General features: G+C 40.6%; 1 protein-coding gene across 5 annotated transcripts in view; it reads left to right on the top strand.

The window, feature by feature from the left end:
- Positions 1-23,812, top strand: part of VPS13A (vacuolar protein sorting 13 homolog A) — a 259,919-nt gene that overhangs the window by 35,674 nt on the left and 200,433 nt on the right. For all 5 annotated transcript variants that reach the window (XM_073345105.1, XM_073345103.1, XM_073345104.1 and 2 more), the window contains exons 10-15: positions 59-116; positions 6,700-6,827; positions 7,104-7,210; positions 8,493-8,664; positions 11,867-11,929; positions 20,766-20,901. In XM_073345105.1, coding sequence (XP_073201206.1) covers positions 59-116; positions 6,700-6,827; positions 7,104-7,210; positions 8,493-8,664; positions 11,867-11,929; positions 20,766-20,901 — 664 coding nt within the window. The remainder of the gene's footprint in view (positions 1-58; positions 117-6,699; positions 6,828-7,103; positions 7,211-8,492; positions 8,665-11,866; positions 11,930-20,765; positions 20,902-23,812) is intronic.

The following is a 23,812-nucleotide window of genomic DNA, read 5'->3' as shown; positions in this document are numbered from 1 at the left end:
AAAGTGTTTGTCTTGACGTGAAAATGAAGCTCTCAAACTTTATTTTTTTTTAAAATAGAATAATTTAAAGCATGGAGTTGCCTGCCACAACATGATTCCAGAAGGTTATGATTTTGGTAAGTGTTTCTTTCACTTTCTGTACTTTCAATACTTAACAGACTATTTCACTTTTATTTTAAAAGTACTTTATTTTTAAATGAAAGTTTTACTTTTATTTAAGAACTTAAAGAACATATCACACCTCTCTTCCAAAACACTGATTAATTTCTTTCTGCAATAGAGGACTATGTTATATTTGTGTCTTTACATTTGCCATAGGCATTACAGCATGTAAATTTATTCTATAGAAATGTTTTTGCTTAAGAACTAAAATAGATAGCAATTATAAACCATACATTTAATGTTACCATTCCTTGTTGTTCATATAACAGATGAACTGAATTTTAAAATAACAAAAGCTTTAACAGTAATAATAAACACTTAAATGAAGAAAATACAGCTCTGTATGATGCTGGACTAATAGTTTTAGTGTTAACTAAATTGTATTGAGGGTGTTTTATTTTTTTTGAAAAAAGGTACAGTAGCAGCCACCCATAAGTGTCAGTCAGTAAAAATGCATTGTTCTATTATTTGTACTGTGATCTCATGTTCATATTTTTCTTTTGTACTTCATTTTGAGGAGCATCACTAATTGTAAAGGAGTGAATCCCACAGTTAGTCTGTTGCACAAAATTTGCTTTTTCGTACATTGTCTTACTGAGAGGTATGCTCATGGTAAATTTGCGGAAGGAAGAATACAACCAAAGGCAAGGTCTGCCTTTGGAGCCTGCAAATGTGAATTGTCAATTTTTGTAACTTCTAAATGTCAACAATACTTTTGGCTATTTTTAGTATTCAAAACAATTGCAGTTATAATCTTAACTGGTTACAGGGTCATCAAGGTGAAAAGCTTCATTGTGTCTCCCCCACTCTCCACAAAAGTTCCAGTTTGTAGCTTATTCAGTTGTTCCTACACCTTGTTCTTTTACAGTCACCCAGGACTGGTCTGTGAGGCCTGCAACTATGGGTTCCCCTGGGTTCTGAGGCTGGAAGAGGGACTACTCAGGTAGTTTCCAACAGCTTTAAGGCCTGTTGTGAACTTTTTTCAGACTGTTCGCCTCTCTGTGGAATTATCAGGGCAATCCCTAGCAGTAGTGGTGGAGCTCTGAGCTCCCTTGCTGCACATCAGAGAAGCCAAAGGATCAAGGAACCTGACCCCCTTAATCCCCCACACCTTCAGAAGTAGTAAAGCCAGGTAGGGATGGACGGTCATGATGTTGTGGGGACTACTACAGCCAAGTTCCATGTCTTTCTTTGTGGAACTTAGAAGTACCGCAGTACTGGACACTGGGCTTCTGGATGTATCCCTTGCAGATAGCAAATAACTGGGATACTTTACAATAACCCCTCACAAATGGAGGAAGACAGGAGAGACCCTATGAGAGAGAGGAAGGATGAACCCATGTAAGAGTAGAAAGGAGTCATCATGAGAAACCTTGACAATGTGGATAGGGGAAGGAGAAGAAGTTGTGAAATATAGAAGGATCAAAGAGGGCAGAAATCAAGTGTAAAGAGGAGCAAATAGAAAAGGAACAATACAGTATGTGGAAGAGAACAACAGAGGTGAGTCAAAAATAATTTAGTTAGAGGAGAGAAATGGAAGGATTTCAAAAAGGAAGAGGAGAGAAGATTGATGAGCTAAAAGGGAAAGAAGAATAAGGAAAATGGTCAGATGGAAGGGAGGAGGAAGAAAATGATAGAGTTGGAAAACAAGGTAGAGAAAATGAGGGAACAAGAGGAGACAGATACTCATAAACTTTTAGGTTAGTTAATGTTACATATTCTCCTTTATCTTATTGTATTTCCATGGCTGATGTCCTGTATATTTTTAAGTTTGAAAGAAATGTCAGGTGAGTTCAGTAAGTAAGTTCATTTGGTACAGTTCCACGTGGGAGATTATTAGTTAAATTGGAAATGAGGATTAATATGAGAAGTAAAAGGTGGATAAGGAACTGGTTAAAGGGGAGACTACAATGGGTCATACTGAAAGGTGAAAGGTCAAGCTGGTGGGAGGTTACTAGTGGAGTTCCTCGGATTGGTATTGGGGCTGATCTTATTTAACATTTTTATTGTTGATCTTGGCACAAAAAGTCGGTGTACGCTAATAAAATTTGTGGGTGACACAAAGTTGGGAGGTATTGCCAATACAGAGGAGGACTGGAATAACAGACAAGAATCTGGATGACGTTGTAAACTGGAGTAATAGAAAAGGGATGAAAATTAATAGTGCAAAATGCAATGTCATGCATTTAGGGACTAACAACAAGAATTTTTGCTATAAGCTGGAGACTCACCAGTTGGAAGTGACAGAGAAAGAGAGATACCTGGGTATATAGGTTGATCACAGCATGACTATGAGCCTGTGCAAAAGGCTAATACAGTCCTAGGATACATCGAGTGAGGTATTTCCAGTAGAGACAGTGAAGTGTTAGTACCATTATACAAGGCACTGGTGAGACATCTGGAATACTGTGTGCAATGCTGGTTTCCCATGTTTAAGAAGGATTAATTCAAACTGGAACAGGTGCAGAGAGAGGCTACTAGAATGATCTGAGGAATGGAAAACCTATCTTATGAGAGACTCAGAGTTTAGCCTAACCAATAGAAGGCTGAGGGGAGATATGATTACTCTGTATAAATGATAATTATACTCTGTATAAAGGAATAAATACCAGGGAGAGAGACAACAACAACTTTAGGTTTGAAATTAGGTGAAGGTTTCTAACCGTCAGAGGAGTGAAGTTCTGGAGCAGCCTCCCAAGGGGAGCAGCGGGGGCAAAAGCTTAACTGGCTTCAAGACTGAGCTTGATAAGTTTACGGAGGGGATGGGATGACAAAACTGTCTGTAGCAAAAATCCCCAATGGCTGGAGACAGGACACTAGATGGGGAGGGCTCTGAGTAAGACAGAGAATTCTTTTCCAGGTTTCTGCCTGGTGGGTCTTGCCCACATGCTCAGGATCTAACTGATCATCACATTTGGGGTCAGGAAGGAATTTCCCCTCGGGTCAGTTTGGCAGAGACCATGGGCGTTTTTCACCTCCTCCTGCAGCCTGGGGCGTGGGTCACTTGCAGGTTTAAACTAGTGTAAATGATGAATTCTCTGTAACTTGAAGTCTTTAAACCAGGATTTGAGGACTTCAGTAACTCTGCCAGAGGTTACGGGTCTATAATAGGAGTGGGAGGGTGAGGTTCTGTGGCCTGCAATATGCAGGAGGTCAGACTAGATGATCATGATGGTCCCTTCTGACCTTGAAGTCTATGAGGGTATGGGGGTGGCCATTTTGAGTGTTAATATCATTCTTCACTCTGGATTCTGTAGACTTGGAGAGAAGGTAAAGAAAATAACCTAAAATTCACCAGTATGTGCATATACAACCCTCCAACAGATGCTTTTGAAGAATTATCATTTTAAAAAATCTTCAGATGTTGAAAACTACTCAAACAGGTGGGCAGCAATTCTACAGCAGATGAGGCTGGTATTGGTGTTGAAAGTAATCCTAATAATCATCTTGCTTGTCTTCTCCAAAATCTTAAAGCTAGCCCTGACTGTAAATGCTACATTGCGAAGCATTTAGTGCTGTTATGGTCTGTCATGGCAATAATCCTTCGAAAATACAAGTTTACTTTTTGTTTTGGTTGTAGATATTCCAGAGCAGCCATGCAGTCTGTCTTAAAGAATGGCAAATCTTTCAGCTCTCTGCTTAGGTTTCTTTCTTGAAAGTGTTCTCACGGGGTTTTGAAACTTATACTCCATTCATTTAACATTTTGCTATGGTTTAAATTTTTTTGGTGCTTCTTGGCAATCACAACGGCATGACCGTAACAACTATATTTTAACTGTACAGGGATGTTTAGCATATGTTGTTATAGATTATTTGATACTGCCATGAAAGTATATCATTTTGAATGTATAACTACCTTCCAAAAGGAAATAATACACTGTACAAAAATGGAATAATTTTCTGTTGTTATTTATCAATCAAAGTTACTTGTGTTGAGTCCTGGTGCCTTATGCTTATGTCATAGATATCCTCAGAAAACTGCTTGAAACTGTATGATGTATACAATCTCTGCTTACTGTAGGCATTTAGAATAACAAAGGAGATGGTTGTTTCTCTGAATACTCTAAATTCTCTTTTTTGAGTGGCTTCTGCATATTCCCGCTCATGAGCTGCACCAGCTGTGTGCAACTCAGATGTTGGAACCTGACTAGCGGTGCCTGTTGGAATGCTCACGTGCCCCTTCCTGTTGGCTGTAAAAGGGAGCCATCTGTAAAACTCCAGCCATCTCAGTTCCTTCCACTTGCCAACTGTGATGGATTAGGCATCACTCTGGACCTTGGGTCCAGATAGTGCCTTTTAGATAGTGCCAAGGTAGTTTCAAAATTCTGTTTTTTAGATAACTTCCTATTGTTTTTTAAATAGTTACTGTTATGCAGTTACTTAGTATAGGGTTTTAATAGCTTAGTAAATTAGTTTTTATTATAAATTGTGTAGCATTGATAAGCTTCGGCTCTGGACTAAGATCTCATGGTGGATCTGAAGATCAGATAACTAGGCTTCAAATGCTGCGCCTTTTGCTCTTTGCTTTTTCCAGTGTTGGATGCACAAACATGCTCTCTTACCTCCCTCAGAGAAGGACATTCACCCTGCAGCTGTTTCATCTGTAGCACGTTTATCCTGAGAGTACAAATGGAGAGACAGAACAGGTTACAAGCCTTACTCCTTTGGGAGGCACTTGCAGCTTAACCTTGCAATTGGACAGTATGGTTGGCTATGAGAAAGGGCATAGACCAGCTTTGGTGACAAATGAATTTGTGGACAAGACTAAATGTCATAAGTTTATTGGAAAAGACCCAAAACTTATGGATCAGAAATCTGAGCCATTCCACAAACAAGAACTTCCTTGGCTCCTGTTGCATCAGAACAAAGTAGAGGATCATTACCTGGCAGTAGAGCTAAGAAGCACCTGGTTGTGATGACGGATCCAGCTGTAACACCAGTTCCCAGAGACCTGGTTCTTGTATAGAAACCATGGTTAGTCTTTAAGGTGCCACCGGACTTCGTGTTAGTCTGTATCCACAAAAACAAGGCTACCCCCTGATACTTGATACCGATTAAGGGCTCAGTTGTCAAGACACAGAGAAGCAGCAAAGGGTGATATTGGATCTGTGTATCAGTTCTGATCCTTTTACCCCACCTCCTATAATGGGACTAGGGCAAATCCATTGCTCAGATGCCTCTTCCTTGATTAGATCTAGAGAGTGAAGATGTACAGAAGACATCTTCTCCAGAATCAAATGTAGCAGAAATGGCTGTACATGATAGCTTTTTTGGCTTTGGACTCTGTGTAATATAAGCAGTCTTAGAAAAATTCCATTGAAGGGGAGGAAATTATCTTTAGTATACATACAGGTATGTATTATATCTCAGTTTTAGCTGCAAGTAATCAACATCTAAGACTACATACAGGAATGGATAAAAAGTCTTACCCCAAACATGGCTTTTAAAAAGTAACCTACAAATCTTACTGTAAAATGTGTTTGGATGCCCCCAACTGCCAATTTAAATGAGGAGTAGGCAACATGTTATGAAGGAATTTTGTGAAGAGATTTGCAGGTCACTGTCAAATGACAAGATTAATAAATTAATTGGATTCTGTGTACAATAGTTGGATGTTGGCATTCACATTTTTAATGCTGTTATCCTGGAACCTTCATTAAGGTCCCAAGTATGCAATTGTATCCACAAAGGTGCCTCATTCCATCTATGCAGATGCAGCTTGCAGAATCGGGAGCCACGTAATGAATAGAAACCTGCCCTGAATATTTAGACAGCTATTAGTTTTCTACTGCTCCTCCTTAGTACTTCCCTGGATCCTGTGTCAATATGATGTAGATGTTTACTTGTACTCACACCTTAAGCTTCAAATCTAAGTCTATCATGTGTGTTCATCCCTTTAAGTACAGCTGACAGAATATGAAAGAGTTTACCAAAGTTTATTTTCATCAGTTGTCAGTATTTCATTTTCTTCATAATTTGCTGACACTTTCAATTTGCTGAACTGAAGATTTAGTGAAATTAATGTCCGTGCAGATACACCATACTCAAAGCAATGAATAGCTTTGTGTCTATAATATATTGGTGCAAATTGAGATCACGAGTAAAAATTCGAGAGAATAGTACTTGTCATATGGTAATAATTGGTGTAGTGAAATAAATATTATGGTTGAATGATGTTCCTAATGCAATAGAGAACTCGGCATCATAAGAGGCAAATAAAATTTAAGTTTTCCTGCAAATTGAGATTACTTCTTGAAATTCCTGACTTGTGATTCTGTTGAGGAGAATTTTGTAAATAAATTCCCTTTCAAATGTCGACTGGTTTGGGGTTTGGCTCAGTTCAAATTGAGTACAATATATTTAAGTTGCCGTAATACAATCCTTATGTTCTGAAATGTGGTGTTTCAAGTGAGTGGCATGATGTAACTTTCAGTGGAGTCTATCTTGCGTGAATATTAGACTGTATTAAATAACTTACTTGTTTTCACATTTCAGTTTCTTTTAATTCACGTTTTTTTCTAAAATTTTATTTTCTAGTATTCCGTCCAATTTCCGCTAAAGCCAAACTCCGTATGAATCCTCGATCTGATTTTGACTTTTCTTCACCAAAAATGAACTTAGATGTAAATTTACAGGATATAGCCATTGAGTTCAATAAACCACAGGTAACATTTCTTTTGTGAGATTCAGTTGTTTGATTCAATAAAAATATCAGTGGATTTATTAGTCTGGAACTTCTTCTGAGTTTTTCAGAAATAATAAATAGCATAAAAAGTTACTGAAAGGAAATGTTCTATTAAAAGGAACCTACCAAATTAGACCTCTTTGAACCCTATAGTGTACTTGACCTTAAACAATTCTGCTTTGGAGACATTTTGGTTTATATTGTGTTTCTGTCTTTTTGCAAATTATAACATTTTGACTTGGTATATTTTGTATAGTACTTCAGTGTTATGGAGCTCCTTGAGTCTATTGATATGATGACCCGGAATCTGCCATACCGGAAGTACAGACCCGATGTTCCTTTGCACAACAATGCCAAGAAGTGGTAAAATCTCTTAAAAGCTTTTAAATAAATTTTTATAAATTGTTTACTTGAAATAATTTTCTGATGATAGTTTTCCTCTTTAAATGAGTGTGTTGCATAAATTCCCCACAGAAATTTTTGCTTATCTGAGTTTTACTTTATACATTTTGTAGATCTACTTCTCCCCCTACACTCTCTCTATCCTTTCCCCCACCAAGTTAGCTTGTGGCATCTTGGAGTGTATCGTGATTTTAACAGTGCATCACACTACAAGTTTTTATCTGTTACCATTGCAGTTTCCATGAAACTGATAATGCTGACAATACTTCATCGGATGAAGTGAGCTGTAGCTCACGAAAGCTTATGCTCAAATAAATTTGTTAGTTTCTAAGGTGCCACAAGTACTACTTCTCTTTTTGCAGATACAGACTAACATGGCTGCTACTCTGAAACCTGACAATACACTGATTCTTGTCCATTTCAATATATTTTTAGCTTACAAGGGAGGAACTGATCTGAATGGATACCTGATGTTATAATGGACATGTACACATCCACAAACCAAAATGAATTCATGCAAACTGCTTTCCTTGCTATATGTCAAGGCCAACTGTAAACCCCAGGAGACAGAACTCACTTTTAGGTAGCTAGGATATGGTTAAAGAGGATTTACAGTACTGCAGCTGTCATTCTGAGTATACTATCCTGTGTAGATCCACACTCACTCTCTTCTGCCTGTGAGTTTAAGAGTTTGTGCAACTGTGCTCTGGTTTTTAGTACTTTATAGTTTTTTTAAAAAAAGTGAATTGTTGCGAGACTAGGATACAGTAAATACAGCATACTTACTCAAATCTTGCAATTGTTGTCTTGAGCAGCACATTTCTAGAAACTTCTGAATTTGATAGCATTCTGTCTGGTATCTATACTCTGATTGTGGATGAAACTCCAGTGTGGCTGTGGAGGTCATTAGTTGAAGAATACTACCGTTAGCTATAAATACTTAGATCTTTTGCGTGGCGGTGAAGATAAAGTAGCATGCACTTTTTTCAAAAGCTCCCCACAGGTTTGCAGAAAACACTTGTACTTCAAAGGATTAGGACAAAGCAACCTATTAACCTCTGAGAAAAAAACTGTAACCTTTAAGTGATACCCTTCTGATGGACCAGAGTATTGGTATTTGACAAGGTGTTACGCCCTTGAGCAACTTGGTTCTATTTGGAGATGGGTCAGTGTGGAATGTGGAAAGAAGTGCTTTTAACTTTTACTGGTATATAACAAACACTTTAATTTGTTTTTGCATTAGGTGGAAATACATTATTAATGGTATTCTGGAAGTAAATGTTCAACCCAAGCTTAATATGTGGTCATGGGAACACATTCGACACCATAGAAAACAAGTGAAGAACTACAAAGAGATGTATAAAATGAAGATAACATCAAAGAACCCAAGTGAAGAGATCATAAAATTGTTAGAGGTTAGCATTTTCCATTTGATATTGAGCACCAAAACTTAGAAATATCTTAGATATAAATGGTCAGACACAGATGGTCAGAAATTCAGTAGTAAAATTCAGTAAAACTTACTAAAGGCCTGATATTGCAACCTTATTCAAATTGACTAGTAATATGCCTTGTAAGTAGTACAGTGGTACTAATTACATTGAGTAAGGGTTATAGACTGAGTCCTTAATGATTAGAGTGAAGAAAATTAGTGGTGTTTTCCTCTGGTTCTTGCCTTCAAAAATGAAATGCTTGGATTGTGTTGAAAGACCTATGCACTATATAACAAAGCATAAGAGTATAGTTATTAGCATTTTATGTAAGAACTGCCATACTGGGTCAGAGCAGTAGTCCATTTAGCCCAGTATCCTGTCGCCAGAAGTAGTCAATAACAGAGCTCAGGGGAGGTATAGAGAACAGAACAATTTTGGGAAGATCCACCTCTGTCTTCTGGCATTCAGAAGTTTAGAGTCATCTCAAGCATGGGGTTGCATCCCTGACCACGTTAGCTTAGTAGCCATTGATGCACCTGTTTTCCATGAACTGATCTTTTTTCTTTTTTTTTAACCCGTTGCACTATATATATTTATATATAAATAAAATTAAGTAATATATCTTACCTCTTCTCTGCCACTCCTGCTAACTGTGTGTTGCCTCTGTGTGTTTTATTTGTGTAATTTAGATGGTAATTTAGAGAATTTGCCATTTTCTGTATCTGTAAAGCACTATTCGTGCCTATGGTGCAGTATAAATTATGGAGATGCTTGGTGATTCCTAGGTTTTGAGGGGTGGTGGCTAGACCAATTAGTAGGGAAATCCAGTCAATATCTTTGTCCTTTCAATTTTCTGTGTAGTGTTGTCTGGTTTCTCTTATATTTTTGAAATTAGGCTGAAATTAGGCCATAGCAGTGCTACTTTTCATTGTTGACAGTTTTTTTTTTTTAAATGTCTTTACATAAAATTAGTAGAGGAGCTGGGTCGTGAATAGGTCTGTTGTAATGGGTTGTCTTAAAAAACAAAAACTGGAGTTAGTCATATTTAGCTGCTGATTCACATTGTAATTGAAAATTTACAACCATGCATTTAAATGTCTGATTGGGGCTGGATGTGTGCACAGCCTTTATCAGAAGCTACTTTTTTCTGTCATGTTACTTTACAGAGGAGAAGATGCATAATGGTGCATATGCAACTATTGATGTGATACAATATTATGTAAGCAGCACTGCCATCTCTAGCTTGCATAGTCCTCCTGTCCCTTCATAAGCTTTTAGAAAAATATATCGGAAATTAATAAATAATTTAGTTTGGAAGCAGTTAAAGTTACTGTATACTTATGACATACCTGACACAAACCCACACAATTAAACAAATGAAAAGTTAAGTCGCCTACCTGTATGTACTCTACTCCTTTACCCACAGTGATGTTCTGCCTTCTGTTGTGATGTTGCCATAGAGCTTAATTTGAGCTCAGTGCAGTAACTATCTCATGAAGTACATGCACAAACATAAGCATAGTAAAGATCAACATCAGGCAACTGTGCTGTCGCTATGTCCCTTGAAGCTGAATGGATCATTATGCAACCATAAGTCATATTCTGTTAACTTCTTGGAATGAGAGGTGAGAGAACATGAGCTGATACAATTGAGGCACAAAGACAAGTGATTTAGTTACTCTGTTAGTTTTAAAAAGATAATTGACTTAGATAAAAATTTATCTTCTATTTTAGAAAGAGTGTACTATGAAACTTGTTTTGAAGATGATGTTGAAATAGTGCCGTGAGCTGTCTTTCTTCCAGCCAATATTTTCCTCACCTGATGTCAAGTGTAAAAAAGATCTACTTAAAATAACTAGATTTATTAGGTCACTTGTGTGTTAATTTTTAACAGAGTCCATTACAAAGTGTATCCAGCTTTTAATTTGAGTGTTAGGTTAGCTTTCATCTAAAAAAACCCATATAAAAATGGTTCTTTTATTGCATTTCTTGTTAGTAAAATATATCCTTTAAATGACAATTGCATTGTAATGTTAATTCTGTAAGGGTGTGTCAAGAGTAGAAACCAGTTGGAGGCCATGTTCCCCTTAAAATAATCTTATTTTTCCTGACAGTTATATTCATCTTTTTCTCCTTCACTACTCTCCAACCTAGGAGTTCTCTACTTGTCAAATGGTTTCATTCCAAAATACAATTTTTGCACAAACCAGTTTCAAAATTCACCCAGATTTAAATATCTCTTGAGCTCAGTTGAGCTACAAACCCTGTAAATCACATAGTCCTTTTGAATGGGGATTTTCCAGTTTTGTTTTTTTAACCTTTCTTCATGGCTCATGGTAGTCCATACCATTTGGCTGCAATTGCCAGTTGAGAGCTCTATACATCCATTTTTGTCGTTTTGTAATACTTTTGGCTGAAAGACACTATAAAAATGTACACTGTGATTGTTTTCAGAAGGTAGCATCATTAATAGATGAATTTATCGTGTAGGGATCATCTCAAGTATTAGTAGGGGTAGTCAATAGGTAGACCCTGGGTCAAATCTGGACTGCCAGATGCTTTCGAATGGACTCCAAAATCTCTTTATTTACTTATTATTTTTTTATTATTTTCTCTGGATTCTTGACTTACCTTGACCAAGAAATTTGGACCTTGACAAAAATAATTGATTACCCTGGTATTACTATTTATTAGGTTATATAAGTTATTAAAAGTCTAGACCATTTAAAGGTAAGGTGGAATGGAACTAACAGTTGGAGATGACAGTGAAGTATTTATACTAATCATGTCTTCAGAGGGTAATATGTAAGGCATGCAGAAATAACCAGTATGTTGGACTACTATGTCTTGTGCCCTGGAATAGGAATCTAGATAGGATGTATCTTCAAATGACAGTGCTGGTAAGTAAATTAAAAACAGTAAAGATAAAATTATGCAGATAGATCTTACTAAAAATGCTATGTTCGTGAAATAAATATATCGTAAATAAGGAAAAATGCTTCAATTGCTCATTAATTGAGAATATGCTACTTTGCACTACAGATGGTTTGGGGCAAACAGTACAGAAAGTTGGAGCATACAGTCACTGAATAAAACAATAACAGACTTTGTTAAATATATGAATCATGTATCATTTTTATTACCTGAGCAGTTAATATTGTATTTTTTTTCTCTTACTTTCTAGGAATTTGAAAAGTCCCTGGATATATTTAACATCACTCTAGCAAGACAACAGGCAGAAGTTGAGGTAAAATTGCTATCATTAAGCTCAGTGAAAATAAAGCAATATATAAAATGGGATTTTGGATTGAGGAGTTCTTAAGCAGATAAATTCTTGGACTCCTGCCTTTTAATTGTAAAGTTTGCTGAGTTGCTCACTGTCTTCTTGCCTTTGATTGATAGTTACATGGGCGTGATTGGGCTGAGTCTGTCAGCAAGCAGCATCCTGAGTGGACAAGAACTTGGTGGCCCCATAATCTTCTTTAAATCAGCAGCGCAAATTTCTTTCCATTTTTAGCCCATACGACTTGCTCTGAATATGTAATGGGTAAAGAACTGCATAACTTACCTTTTTCTCAGCTGCAGTACACACTTCATTATTTTATTCTTTCTTTTCCTTCCAGACAAATGACTGGAACTGAAACCACTATTTCATGTTGTCAAGGTTCCTTCCCCACTCTGAACTCTAGGGTACAGATGTGGGGACCCGCATGAAAGCCCCCTAAGCTTATTTCTACCAGCTTAGGTTAAAACCTGGTACGCTGCCACCACCCAGCGATTTAACAAAGAATCGGGAAGAGACCACTTGACAAAGAGACGGGAAGAGACGTCTTCCCCAAAATATCCCCCCAAGCCTTACACACCCCCTTTCCTGGGGAGGCTTGAGAATAATATCCTAACCAATTGGTTACAAAATGATCAAAGACCTAAACCCCTGGATCTTGGAACAATGGAAAAATGAGTCAGGTTCTTAAAAGAAGGATTTTATTAAAAAAAAAAAAAAGGGTAAAAATCATCTCTTTAAAATCAGGATGGAAAATACTTTACAGGGTATTCAGATTCAAAACACAGAGGATCCCCCTCTGGGGAAAGCGTTAAAGTTACAGAAAACAGGAATAAACTTCCCTCTTAACACAGGGAAAATTCACATAAAACAAAAGATAACCTAATCTGCCTTGTCTGGCTTACCTATACTTGTTGCAATATTGGAGACTTGGATTCGGATGGGTTGGAGAAGATGGATTTCTGTCTGGCCTCTCTGTCCCAAGAGAGAACAATCACAGAAACAAAGAACCCAAAACAAACCCTCTCTTTCCCCTGCCCAGATTTGAAAATATCTTTTGTCCCCATTGGTTCCTTTGGTCAGGTGCCAACCAGGTTATTTGAGCTTCTTAACCCTTTACAGGTAAGGAGGAATTTTAGGCTACCCTTATGGTTATGACACATGTACAGTACAAAGTTCCTGAAATTCTTGATTAATGTTGGTAGATGTTGTCCCAAATACAAGTAGCACAAAATAACTACACATTTGTAATCACATAAGGTCAGATTCTGCCATCTTTACTTGGTTAGGAGTAAACTTTTATTAGATTTATCTTTCCTAGGGTTTTGTACTGTTCATTCTTAACATAGTACCTGAGCATCTTTCATAGAAAATAGATTGGAAATAGAATAGTGTCTAGTGGACTTCATGGAGTCTTGGCTTTTCTCCCTTAAAACACAACTGAGTGAGTAAGGTGGCAAAAACTACCTCATAGTGAGTTGTTAGATAGACCTCATGAGCCTTATGCTACAGGGATGCTTATGCTTCTGATGTTACATCTAAAACTAGCTTTTTTTATCAGTAGACATTCATAAATGTGAACTATGAATAGACCCTATGAATTCAAACAGCTTTTCAGCCCAATTTATAGGTATTTTTGCTTTAGTTAATCTTTTTGACTCTGTACTATAGCATAAGAGAGCATTTGTATGCCCACTATACAGGTAAAGAATTTATATTGTAACCTGCTTAAGGACAGATTTTTGTGGTAGCATTCCATTTGGTAAATTAAAAAAACAGGAAGGAACAGTTTCTAAGATTGTCAAACCTTGGATAAAAAAATAAAATAGGACAAAAGATTCCATATCAGAGCCAATGCTATTGTTCTGAGCTCCTTCATTTCAACATGAGGATCACATTGGGGGAAAAAAGGTCTGCAGCAGCAGAAGAAAGCCAAACATGTCAGAAAAGCTCAGTCTGTGTGTGCGTCCCACTTCACTGGTTTTATGGAGGCAGTGAGGAAAACTATCCCTCAGCCTCCCTTGAAAAATCTGTTTCAGCTTAGCCTGTTGTAACACACTCCCTTACGTATCTTGTAGCTTCAGTAATGTTCAGGACTTAAAGTAGTAGTATGGGAGAAGCTGGTAGCAACCCTTAAGTTTAGGTTGCCTAACACTTTCCATTATAAGAGATTATTGCATCCTTTTTAGAGGTTCTGTAGTGCCTCAATTGTTTACAATACGTCTTTGAAATTTGGCAGGGAGAAAGCCTTTGGGCTAGAAAAGTGGATTTCTCTTTTGACCCATGAGATTCCATGCATATTTGGCTGCCTTGTAAATTGTTAAATATCTCCTTTTCTCTTCTGTTGCTTGCATTGCTGAGGCAGATTTTGACAGTATATCAGAATAAAAACTAGCAAGATCCTTCTGAAGGGGAAATGCCAAAGCAACAGTAGTCCCACATGCTAATACCTACTGGAACAGCAGGGGTGGGAGGAGCTCGTCTGGGCTCCCTATGCATGGCCACAACACTAGGCCCAGTGCATGGCCACAGTGTCCCATTCTTCTCCTCTGAGCCCCCTTCCCCCGCGCCACCAGGATTGGGATGTATAGAGAGGTGTGTGGTTTCCCCGACCACTCCCTGGTTGCAGTACATGATGCCAGCTGCTCATACTCCATTGGGACAACAGTCTTCTGCTGCCAGCTGCTTTAGTATAGTCCTGTAGCTCAAGTAATGGAAGTCTGTTCTACAATGCCGAAGGTTTAGCGTTCAAACCTTGCTGATGGTGCATGATGGAGCAGTTATAATTTTACATAATAGAATTTTTGTACCTTTTCTTAACCCCCCCAACTCCACCCCCAAAGGTGGATAAAAAATCTGATTTTTGTAATTAAATCAATTCTCTATTTGGTTTAAATTAAATATGAACATGTCACTTCCACTGTAAGTGTGTGCGTGCCCCGTTGGGGTGGCTCAAGTGCCCCCTTTTTCTGTGTGCCACTGTGTGCTGGTATAAGGGTTTAGTCTCCCTCTGTCCTTCTCAGTTCCTTCTTTCTACCAGTGACAGTTGTTGGAGCATCTCAGACTTGTTTACTTAAGTGCCTCTCTCACTCATAAATAGTTGCAGCTAATGTTAGTTTCTCAAGAAAGTTAGTGTTGGGTTTTCTTTTTTGTGTCCTCTGGGACCTTTTTTTTGGTACCAGGCTCAGTACTGGAATGATGCCTCGCTTTCCAGGTTTTAAGTCCTGTGGAACATGTTGAAAGCCTATGCTGATTGGTGATCTTCATCCAGCCTGCCTGAAGTGCTTGGGTGAGGCCAACAGTAGTGACAAATATCACATTTGCAATGGCTTCAAATCCTGCTTGAAAAAGGATAGAGCAGTGAGGCTTATGTGTTTGCTTATGGAAGAAGCACTTTGACTCCCAGCCAAGTCATCGCATGGAGAGAGCGCCCAAGAACTTCAGCGTCATTACATAGTGTTCCACCAGATGTATCTTTGGCCCTGGGACTCCCGGGGCTGCTCTGGGCTCCATGGGGCATCCCTCCTCCAGCCAGGACCTCCCTTCAGCCATCTCAATAGCTGTGGGGAGCACATCAGACACAACGGCACTGGGAACATCATTCCCCGATACCTGACTTTGAGATGGGTACTGGGTGCCTCGAATATTACTTTGTGTCCGCTACCGTGACCAGTCCCAGGTCCTTTTCAGGTAGCTTCTCCCACCACAGATTACAGAGTTGCTGCTACCTTGGATGCCGGTTGCATCCTTATCTTCATCACCAGATGAAGCTATTGATTCAGTGGGAGATTTCCTCCAGAAGACCACAGGGCCCACCAAGACCTTCTGAAAAGAGTGGCCTTGGTGCTTGGCATCCATGCAGAAGAGCTACATGAGAGTTCTCGCAAGTTGGTAGACATCATAGTATCTGCTACCGTGGCTAAATGCTCTGTCAGTTGGTGAGATAGTTGTGGAGCTGGTCAAGACTCTTTGGCAGACACCCTCTTCACTGGCTCCCAAAAGCAAAACAAATTGAGAAGAGATACTTCATCCCCTCTAAGGGTATGAACAGTTTTACATTTACTACTTTCCGGTTTCTCTTGTGGTGGCAGCTGCCAATGAGTGGGAAAGACCGGGACAACAAACCTCCATGCCTAATAGCAAGGACTCAAAAAGATCAGACTTGTTTGGTCAAAGATTCCTTAGGGGACCTGCGGATCAGGATCACAAACCAGCAGGAACTCCTCAGGCAATATGACTGTTATTCTGGGAGAACATTGCAGAACTGAAGGACAAATTACCAGAGGATTGCAAGCAAGAGTTCTCAGTAATGGTGGAGGAGGGTAAACTGGCCACTGGAACAGCCCTTCAGGGTAGTTTTTGGATAGTGCAGATTTGGTGGCCCAAATAAGTGTTATGAGAAGGTGTTCATGATTACAGTCATCTGGACTACCTGTAAGAGCCCAACAGATCTATGGGACCTTCTGTTTGAAGGCCCTACTGTATTCTTCAAGAAAACTGTTGACAGGCTTCACAACCTTAAAGATTCCAGGGAAACACTCAAATCTCCTGGCAACGAAGAGAAAGCATTTTAATCAGCAACAACCTTTTTAACACCATAACTTTGCTACCAGTTTCCAAGATCCACCTAGGGAAAATGGAAGGAATTATAGAAGGTGCTCTCCACCGCCCTCCTCTTCAGCATCTGTGAGCTCATGCAGTTCAGCTGCTTCTTCCAAGCAGGCATTTTGTTGCTTCTCCGGAATTCACAAAATGCATGTTGGTGGTAACAGTTCGTTTTAGAAAATTAGGTGTCTGTGTTCCCATATCTGGATGATTGGTTGAACATACGTTAATCAGAGTCTCAGGTCTTGTCCAGCATATCCACCACTCTGTCCACATTCAGAGCTTTGGGGCTGATAGTGAATTGAGAAAAATCAATACTGAGGCCTGTTGAGACAATAGAATTCATTAGAGCAGTCTTCAAGTCCAAAAATGCCAGGGCTTTTCTGCCACAGACGGGATTCAAAACCATTTGAGATCTAGTACTTCAGATGAAACTTACCAACCACAACAGCATGCAAGTACCGCAGGCTGTTATTTCACATGGCAGCGTATACCTGTGTAGCACAACTCGCCTGACTGTGGCTCAGGAAGTTGTAAATATAGCTAGCATCAGTATATGCCCTGAATTGTCACTACTTGGACAAGGGGGTTCGAGTACCAGAGGTAGTCCTGTTGTCTCTGGATCGGTAGATAGACCCTCTAAAAGTTTGCATGGGAGTTCTATTCCTTCCCTTGCTACCAACGTTCACTTTAGTCATGGAGATATCATTTCTAGGTAGAGGGCTCACATTTGGGTCCCTGAAGACTGAAGGTCTTTGGTTGTCTCAAGACCTAGAGGCTCACATAAATGTCAGGGAGTTAAGAGCAGTAAGTCTACCCTGCTCAAGCTTTCTTACCCACATGGGTGGGGGGATCTATTGATTATGACAGACAGCTCAGAGACCATGTTTTACATAAATGGGCAAGGAAGGAAATGGTCAAACCTACACTGCCAGAAGGCAGTTCATCTCTGGGACTTCTGTATAACCCACTCAATTCACCTTGAAGCTGCTTACTTTCTAGGGAGACAAAACACGCTGGCAGGTCAGCTGAGCAGATCCTTCTGTGACAGGTTGGATCACAGAAACCCCCTTTGGGACTGCCACCTGATGTGCCTAGACTACCTCTGAGCCTGTTTTCCCTGCCAGCTTGGGACTTCAGTCCCTTGCCTGGTTTGAGCCAGACACGCTTGCTTGCTGCAAACACAGATTCAAGTCTGAACCATGTCCCTCACAAGCTGCAGGCTTAACTGAAAACAGCTTAAGAAGTGCTCCTGTCTCCAGCCCTCAGATACCCAACTCCCAATGGGGTCCAAACCCCAAATAAATCCGTTTTACCCTGTATAAAGCTTATACATGGTAAACTCATAAATTGTTGGCCCTCTATAACACTAATAGAGAGAGATGCATAGCTGTTTGCCCCCCCCCCCGGGTATTTATACACACTCTGGGTGGGTTAATAAGTAAAAAGTGATTTTATTAAATGCAAAAAGTCATTTAAGTGGTTCCAAGTAATAATGGACAGAACAAAGTGAGTTACCAAGCAAAATAAAATAAAACACGCAATCTAAGCCTAATACAGTAAGAAAACTGAATACAGGTAAATCTCACCCTCAGATATGTTTGAATAGGCTTTTTTCACAGACAGGACACCTTCCTACTCTGGGCACAATCCTTTCTCCAATACAGTCCTTGTTCCAGCTCAGGTGGAAGCTAGGGGATTTCTCATGACTGCAGCCCCCTTTGTTCTGTTCCACCCCCTTATATATCTTTTGCACAGGCGGGAATCCTTTGTCCCTCTCTGGGTTCCAAACCCCCCCCCCCCCCCCTTCTAAATGGAAAAGAACCAGGTTAAAAATGACAGGTTTCAGAGGATTCCAGTTCAGATGACATGGTCACATGTCCTGTGAGACCCCAAGCCTTCATTCTTCCTGGCCTGACTCACAGGAAGGCTTGCAAGTAAACAGAACCATCTACAGTCAATTGTCCTGGTTAATGGGAGCCATCAAGATTCCATTCCGCCATTAATGGCCCACACTTAGCATAATTACAATAGGACCTCAGAGTTTTATTTCATATTTCTTGTTTCAGATACAGGAATTATACATACATACAAATAGGATGACCACACTCAGTAGCTTATAAGTTTTGTAATGAGATCTTACAAGAGACCTTTTGCATGAAGCATATTCCAGTTACATTATATTCACACTCATTAGCATATTTTCATAAAATCATAGAGTGCAACGTCACACTTCCTGTCTTTCCTACGGCAGTGTGATAATTTGCTCTTGTGCCCTTAATGTCTCTGAAAAGCTGCCAACTCTCTTGAACTGTTTTTCGGCTTTGACACTACCAGCTCTCTGAGTTTGCTAAAGTCTGCCTTCAGTCCACACCTTTATTTCTCATTACGCTGTTGTCCATTTTCAAGTGATTTAAGCGACTAAGCATATTTGACATTTTTCCCCAGACAGATCTGAAATAGTCAGTTTAATTCACTGATTTGGTTAATCCCTCTGTTGAACAAATCATTCAGTTGTAAATGTAAAACATGTTTTGATAAGAGAAGTTTATGTATCCAAAATAGCTAAGGTTTTGTTTAATAAAAATAAAGTTTGTTTAAAATTGTGTTTGTTTAAATTGCAGTTACCATCCTAAAACAACTTAACAAAAATCATGAGCAAAGTTAATTATCTAATAAATAAGCAATTTATAATTCACCATTTTCTAACATGCTAAAAATGTACAGTCAAGAATCTGACAATGTTAAGCTACATAATTGCTTATTATAAATGTTTATAGTTGAAACTAAGGTTTAGTAATGGATATTTTTAGTAAAAGTCATGGACAGGTCAAGGACCATAAATATAAATTTGCAGCCAGTTACCTGTCCATGACTTTTACTATAAATACTCCTGGCTAAACCTTAGCTGCTCTTAGGGTGCTGCTGCTCTGGGGAGCCCTCGGGGCCAACGGCGGCCCCTGCTCCGGCGGTGGGGGCTAACTGCCTCCAGGACTGCTGCTCCGGCCACCTCCAGAGCGGACCCCGGGACTGCTGCTGCTCGGGCAGTCCCTGGGGCCAGCCATACCGGCTGCTGCTCTGGGCCATTTCAGCAGCGGCTGGTGTGGCTGGCCCTGGGATCGCCTGAGTGGCTGGCTCCAGGGCTGCTCCAGCAGCGTCTGATGCAGCTGATCCCAGACTCAGCCGCACTGGCCACTGCAGCTGCGGAAATCATGGAATCCGTGACTTCTACAATCTCCATGACGGGCTTGCAGTTTTAGTTATAATGAACCATCATAGGTAGCAAAAAGATGTACCAAATCTAGAATAAAGGGTCTCTGTTTAGTTGTAAATCAGTGTGTTTTAGCAGTTATATCAATCAGTGAGAGTGCACCTTTATTTAGGAAAAAAACTGAATTACAAATGGAAAAGTGGATTAATTTTAATTATTTAATTCAAGGTTTTCCATTTGGTGATTTAATTCATCTTGATTTAAATCAGCCCACTATTTGGGGAAAAAACTGCAAAACTAGGTACAAACTATATTTAAAAATGTTATTTAGGTAGCGAAGTCAAGCACTTGTAAATTAGGAGGTACTAGCTTTCCAGTTGTGTTAATTTTGGCTCAGTGTATATGAAATATGATGACAATAGTCTTAAAAAACACTATTAGGTGCTTTTTTTTTTTTTTTTTTTTTTTCAGTGTAACTTACTTTATTCAGTGCATACTTTGGATGGCCTGTGAACCAGAATTGAGGTTGTACGAGCAAGCCTGAATGTGGCCTGTCTTGGCTTTGTAGTGCTTGACTTTATATCCTAAATAACTTAATTTTAATGTAACATTTTATATGTTGTATAATAAATGTATTACATTGTCATGGAATATTTTGTGCAGCTGTGTTTGAGAGAGGAATGTCTGGTTTATGTGGAAATCTTATAATAGAGGCTTTCGGTGACTTGAGAGAGATTAATTTCCTTCCACTCTATCACTCATGTCAGTGGGTTGCCTTTATGAAAACTGAGAAATTATTTGATATCAGGCCTACAGTGTGCTTTGAAAAACTGTAGCAAGTATATAAGACAAAAATAAATGTCACTTTTGTCATAAAGTCATTCCTGTTGCTCTGGGGCATTGGAGCATGACTTATATTTATATCTTTTACTTACTGTCTAACTCATGTATAGAATTTAACTGTGAACTTTTTTTTAATCACAGGTAACTAAAGCTGGATTAAAGATTTACAGACCAGGGGTAAAACAAGATGATGAAAATTCTGGTGGTTGGTTCAGTTGGATATGGGGTTGGGCAGGAGAAAGAAACGATGAGAAGAAAAAAGAAATAAAGGGTGCAAGTATGTCAGTTTTATTTTAGTAGTGGAATTAATTTTCTCTGTCCATAAATGGGACTTGATGGAAAAGCTGATCTGTCCCAAAGAGTCTTGAGTTTTTTGTAATGTTGTTCCCATTAGAAGATGCCTGAAAATCTTTATTTTACTTTTCTTCTACCGTTATTGTCAAGGATGTTGTTGCACATTGAGAAGCCTCTAGGTTTCTAATTGTACTTTTTATAAATCTTTCATTTTTTTTCCTTGGGATTTTTCTCCACCCTTTGCCATTCTTGGAATTTCCGTAAGCCTGCTGTACTAAGAATGGGGAATTGGAGAGATGACTCAGATAGAAAACATCAGTTACTGCAAAGTAACTTATCTTATTTTTGTTAACCAGATTATGAAGGAAATTAGAGTGATTTTACATATTTTATTACAATGCAGCTCACTTAAATGATTATCTGGTAGATGACCTGCAAAGACTTTGGGAAGGGGGAAGCTAAGCCAAAAACCTTTTTCTTCTTCGAATGATGTCCCCATGAGTGCTCCCCTGTAGGTACGGCTGCGCCTTTGCATCTGGAGTCAGAGATCTTCAATAGCCATGCCCGTCGGACTGTGCATGCACAACTCCCCTCCCCCGCGCTGCGTGTAGATAGTATAAATAGCACTGTGCGGTCTAACCGCCCTTAGTTTCTTCTCTATCACCTGCAGTCTGGAATGGAACAGTTAGTAGAGCCCACTTCGTTATTTAGATAGTCTCTTACCTGGTTTTCCCTTTCATAGTTAGTTAACTCCTTCATTTGCTTTTCTTTTCCTTCATCCATAGGGAAAAAAAATTTTCATCCACTTCCTTGTCCTTATGCCTCGCTCCTTGGGGTTTAAGCGGTGTGTGTCATACGGGGCCGCCTTCTCTATAATGGACTGCCACACACAGCGTATCCATTGCCTGGGAGAAGGACACGTTTCCCAGAAGTGTTCCCACTGTCTGGTTTTAAAGTCAAGAGCAAGGAAAGACTTGGACCTTAAACTCAAACTATTCCTCATGAAAAAGTCCCTGTGACCAGCATCGGACCCCGGTTCTTACTCCTCACCAGAGAGACCCTCAGGCTCAGCAAGGTCATCTGCCCAACTTCACTCGCCTTGCCCAAGTAAGGGAAGATCATCCTCCCACTGGGCTGACTCTAAGAAGAGAGCAGTCCCTCCCTCAGCTCCTGAGGTGCAAATTGCAGGAATGCCATCCCCAGCTAGATCTATGGTGCTAACAGCTTCTGACAAGGGGCAGTAAGCTGCTCCTAGACCAGGGGTCTCGAACTCAAATGACCACAAGGGCCACATGAGGAGTAGTACATTGGCCCGAGGGCCGAACCACTGACCATCCGCTGCCCTGCCCCCACTCCACGCCTTCCATGAAGCTCCGCCTCTTCCCTTCCCTGAAATCCCCACCCGAACTCTGCTCCCTCCCTGCCCCCAAGGTGTGGCAGGGGGCTCAGGGCAGGGGGTTGGGGTGCAGGAGGGGTGCTGGGTACGGCAGGGGACTCAGGGCAGGGGGTCGGGGTGCAGCAGGGGTGTGTGGTGCAGCAGGGGGTTCGGCTGCAGGAGGGGTTCGGGGGGCGGGTCTGGACTGGCATGCACGGGGGCAGGGCAGGCTCCCTGCCTGCCTGCCCTGCCCCCGTGCTGCTCCGGAAAGCGGCTGGGATTTGGAGGAGGGGGATGGGTGGGCACAGGGGTCTGTGTGTTGCCCTGGCCGCTTCTCCAGGTACCTCCCCCGAAGCTCCCATTATCCGGGAACAGGGAACCGCAGCCAACACAGGGAACCCCTGTGTCCCCTCTCCCCCAGGTCCTGGCCGCTTCCCGGGGCAGGGCAGGCAGGCAGGGAGCCTGCCCTCACCCCATGAGCGCCGGGCCGGAGCTGCTCTAGGTAAATGCTGGGTGAGGGAGGAGGGTGGTGTTGCGGGGAGCTGGCGGGCTTCAGAAAATAACCTGTGGCCCGCAGACTGTGTGTTTGAGACCCCTGTCCTAGACTGACTACCTCAGCCCCTGAGAGTAAGTCTAAGGACGGTCCCTGGGCGAAACAGAAGCTATTGGCACCACCTCCTGTTGTGAACGACCAAAGCGAGCCATTTACCTCCTCTGTGGCTCCAGGTCCATTTCTGGTGCTGAGGACACTGTCGGCACCACCATTGGCACCAGCACTGGCAAAACAGCCGGATCCAGTGAAGCCCTCCGCCCTGATGCTGCACTCGGCACCGAAGCTCTCAGCTCCAAGAAAGAAAAGGAGTACTTGTGGCACCTTAGAGACTAACCAATTTATTTGAGCATAAGCTTTCGTGAGCTACAGCTCACTTCATCGGATGCATACCGTGGAAACTGCAGCAGACTTTATATATACACAGAGAATATGAAACAATACCTCCTCCCACCCCACTGTCCTGCTGGTAATAGCTTATCTAAAGTGATCATCAGGTGGGCCATTTCCAGCACAAATCCAGGTTTTCTCACCCTCCACCCCTCTACACAAACACTCTGGCAGTGTTGCAAACACCTACTAAAGCTATGGCTCCGAAAAGCTCTCTGGTGCCATCTGCTGACTGTCTTACATATCACACCTTGCCACAATGCTCAATGTGGGCACTGAGGAGAGATCACCCACAGGAATTCACACAGCTGTCAGACTTCACTATATCTGACACTCCGGATTCTCCATTCATCAGACAGATGGTGTTTCAAGACTCACCCACTTCTCAATCAACAAACTCTTCGTGCTCTCCCACAGGGACAGCACCTCCTTTCCTTAGTGATGTCGAGGAGGACAAGGGTGTTTGTCAAGACTCTCTTGGTCCATCAGCATCAGGGCAATTGACATCAACTTACCGCAGTTTAGGGCACCCAGCCTTTTCAGGAGCCCCTAAGGATGCAACCATATATTCCCTTACCC

The sequence above is a fragment of the Lepidochelys kempii genome, chromosome 5 (assembly GCF_965140265.1).
Source record: "Lepidochelys kempii isolate rLepKem1 chromosome 5, rLepKem1.hap2, whole genome shotgun sequence".
Classification (NCBI taxonomy): Eukaryota; Metazoa; Chordata; order Testudines; family Cheloniidae; genus Lepidochelys; species Lepidochelys kempii.
This window is presented reverse-complemented; position numbering and strand designations above follow the sequence as displayed.